We start from the raw sequence: 2,122 nt of genomic DNA, 5'->3' as shown, positions 1-2,122 counted from the left end.
TCAATATTTTTGAAAATTTTTAAATAAATAACATTGTGTTTTAAAAATGTGATTATCTTTTCAAGAAAATTTAATCTTAAAGAAAATACTGAGTCCAGTTCCATAGGATATTCCCTGAAAGGATCCAGAATGTACTTGGAAAGAATTCTCTACTTCAAACTTTCAAGTAGTGTGGTTCACAGTTTGCTCACATTGTTAGGATCAATCCAAGGGCTGAGTCTGCCATGTCTCTCAAGGAAGGACTTGATCTATGGAGCTCGGAGCTGGGTTTCTGCTGTTCTGAATCTTTGCTCTGTACAGGGTACTCTGGGTTAGGACCATCTTTAGAGGTGAGACATGGTCCTGACCTCCTCTTTGTCTTTCAGACCTGAGATCCTCAATGAAGAAAGTCAACCTCACAGAGGTAAGGGAGTTTGTTTTCCAGGGTTTTGCCAATTTCCAAGAGCACCAACTCACACTTTTTGTTGTCTTTCTTGCCCTGTACATCCTAACTTTGACTGGCAATGTCATCATTGTGACTATTATCCGCATTGACCACCACCTTCATACGCCCATGTACTTCTTCTTATGTGTCCTCTCTACCTCAGAGACCTTCTACTCCCTGGTCATCATCCCACGCATGCTTTCTAGCCTGGTAGGCATGAGTCAATCCATCTCACTGGAGTTCTGTGGGGTTCAGCTCTTTTTTTTCCTTGGTTTTGCCATCACCAACTGTCTCCTGCTAGCAGTCATGGGATATGATCGCTATGTGGCCATCTGCGACCCACTTCGCTACAACGTCATCGTGAACTGGAGGGTCTGTGGCATGCTAACATCGGCAGTCTGTGCCACCGGGTTCTCGCTCTCTCTAGTTCAGGCAGTGGCTATTTTCAGGCTTCCCTTCTGCAACTCACTGATTGAGCATTTCTTCTGTGATGTTCGACCTGTTCTGGACTTGGCCTGTGCTACCCCAATGATCAATGATATCTTGACATTAATTATTAGCCTCCTGGCCATCACAGCCCCTGCCACCTTCCTCTTCATCTCCTATGTCCTCATTATTTCCACCATTCTTAAAATTGCTTCAGCTGAGGGCCGGAAGAAGACCTTTGCCACCTGTGCCTCCCACCTCACTGTGGTCATCATCCACTATGGCTGTGCTTCCATTGCCTACTTCAAGCCCAAGTCAGAGAATACCAAGGATCAGGACCAGCTGATCTCAGTGACCTACACAGTCATTACACCTTTGCTAAACCCTGTTGTATACAGTCTGAGGAACAAAGAAGTCAAAGATGCTCTACGGAGAGTGTTGGGTAGAAAATCCCTTTCTTAAAATGATAAATCTCTTTCTCTATTCAAATCAATGCATATGTTTCCAGATGGAACCTTATAGGCAGAGTTACAAAGCCAGGGTTTCGTGTGATTAGAAGCCTCGTACATCACAGCCAGAGCCAGGGCAAAAGTGAAGCTGGGTGTTAGCCTCTAATAATTGAATTTCATTTCCTCAACCTATTTGTTAACATAATAAAAACACAGGTCATTTGACAGACCTATATGTAGTCAGCCATTGGCCCTACTCCAGAAGATAATTACAAGGTCAAAGTATGATCTGGTATTCATTTCAAGTTTAAATTTAAAGGACCAGTCCACTTTGCAAAAGCATAAGACATGTTAAAAACATTACTCAATGGAATCTTACTTTAATGTAAATTAGATGCTTCAACAATTGGTTACTAGGAAGACAGTGTGCAGAAATCTAACTGCCTTGTGTTTTAATAAGATAAGCAAAGCAAAAATAAGGATATCTTGTAAGAAGTGGGTTTGGAATGAGCTAAAAATTCCCCCAAGAGAATATTTTCAAGCAACCACTTGTGAAACTCCAAGCGAAAGAGAGCTAGGGAGCAGGGTGGAGAGTGAAGACAAGATAAGTGGAGAAGACTCCTGATCACTTTCTGGCAGCCATGAGACTCTGGTCATGTCCATGGAGGTCAAGTGACTGACCTGCTGTGATTCTTTGCTTCTTCTTACTAAAGAGAAACAGTATAATGAAAAAGAGCTTGTGGGGCTGCAGAAAATGCCTCCCTCCTAGTCAAGATTGAAAAGTGGCTTCAGAGAATAATAGGAGGCTTCCCAGGGAGCATAT

General features: G+C 42.6%; 1 protein-coding gene across 1 annotated transcript; it reads left to right on the top strand.

Annotated features, from left to right (window-relative positions):
- Positions 1-379: 379 nt before the first annotated feature.
- On the top strand, positions 380-1,312 carry LOC105944958 (olfactory receptor 10J1-like). The gene has a single exon (XM_012951856.2). The coding sequence runs from the start codon at positions 380-382 to the stop codon at positions 1,310-1,312; it is 933 nt and encodes a 310-aa protein (XP_012807310.2).
- The last annotated feature ends 810 nt before the right edge of the window (positions 1,313-2,122 follow it).

Source organism: Jaculus jaculus, chromosome 1 (genome assembly GCF_020740685.1).
Source record: "Jaculus jaculus isolate mJacJac1 chromosome 1, mJacJac1.mat.Y.cur, whole genome shotgun sequence".
Classification (NCBI taxonomy): Eukaryota; Metazoa; Chordata; class Mammalia; order Rodentia; family Dipodidae; genus Jaculus; species Jaculus jaculus.
This window is presented reverse-complemented; position numbering and strand designations above follow the sequence as displayed.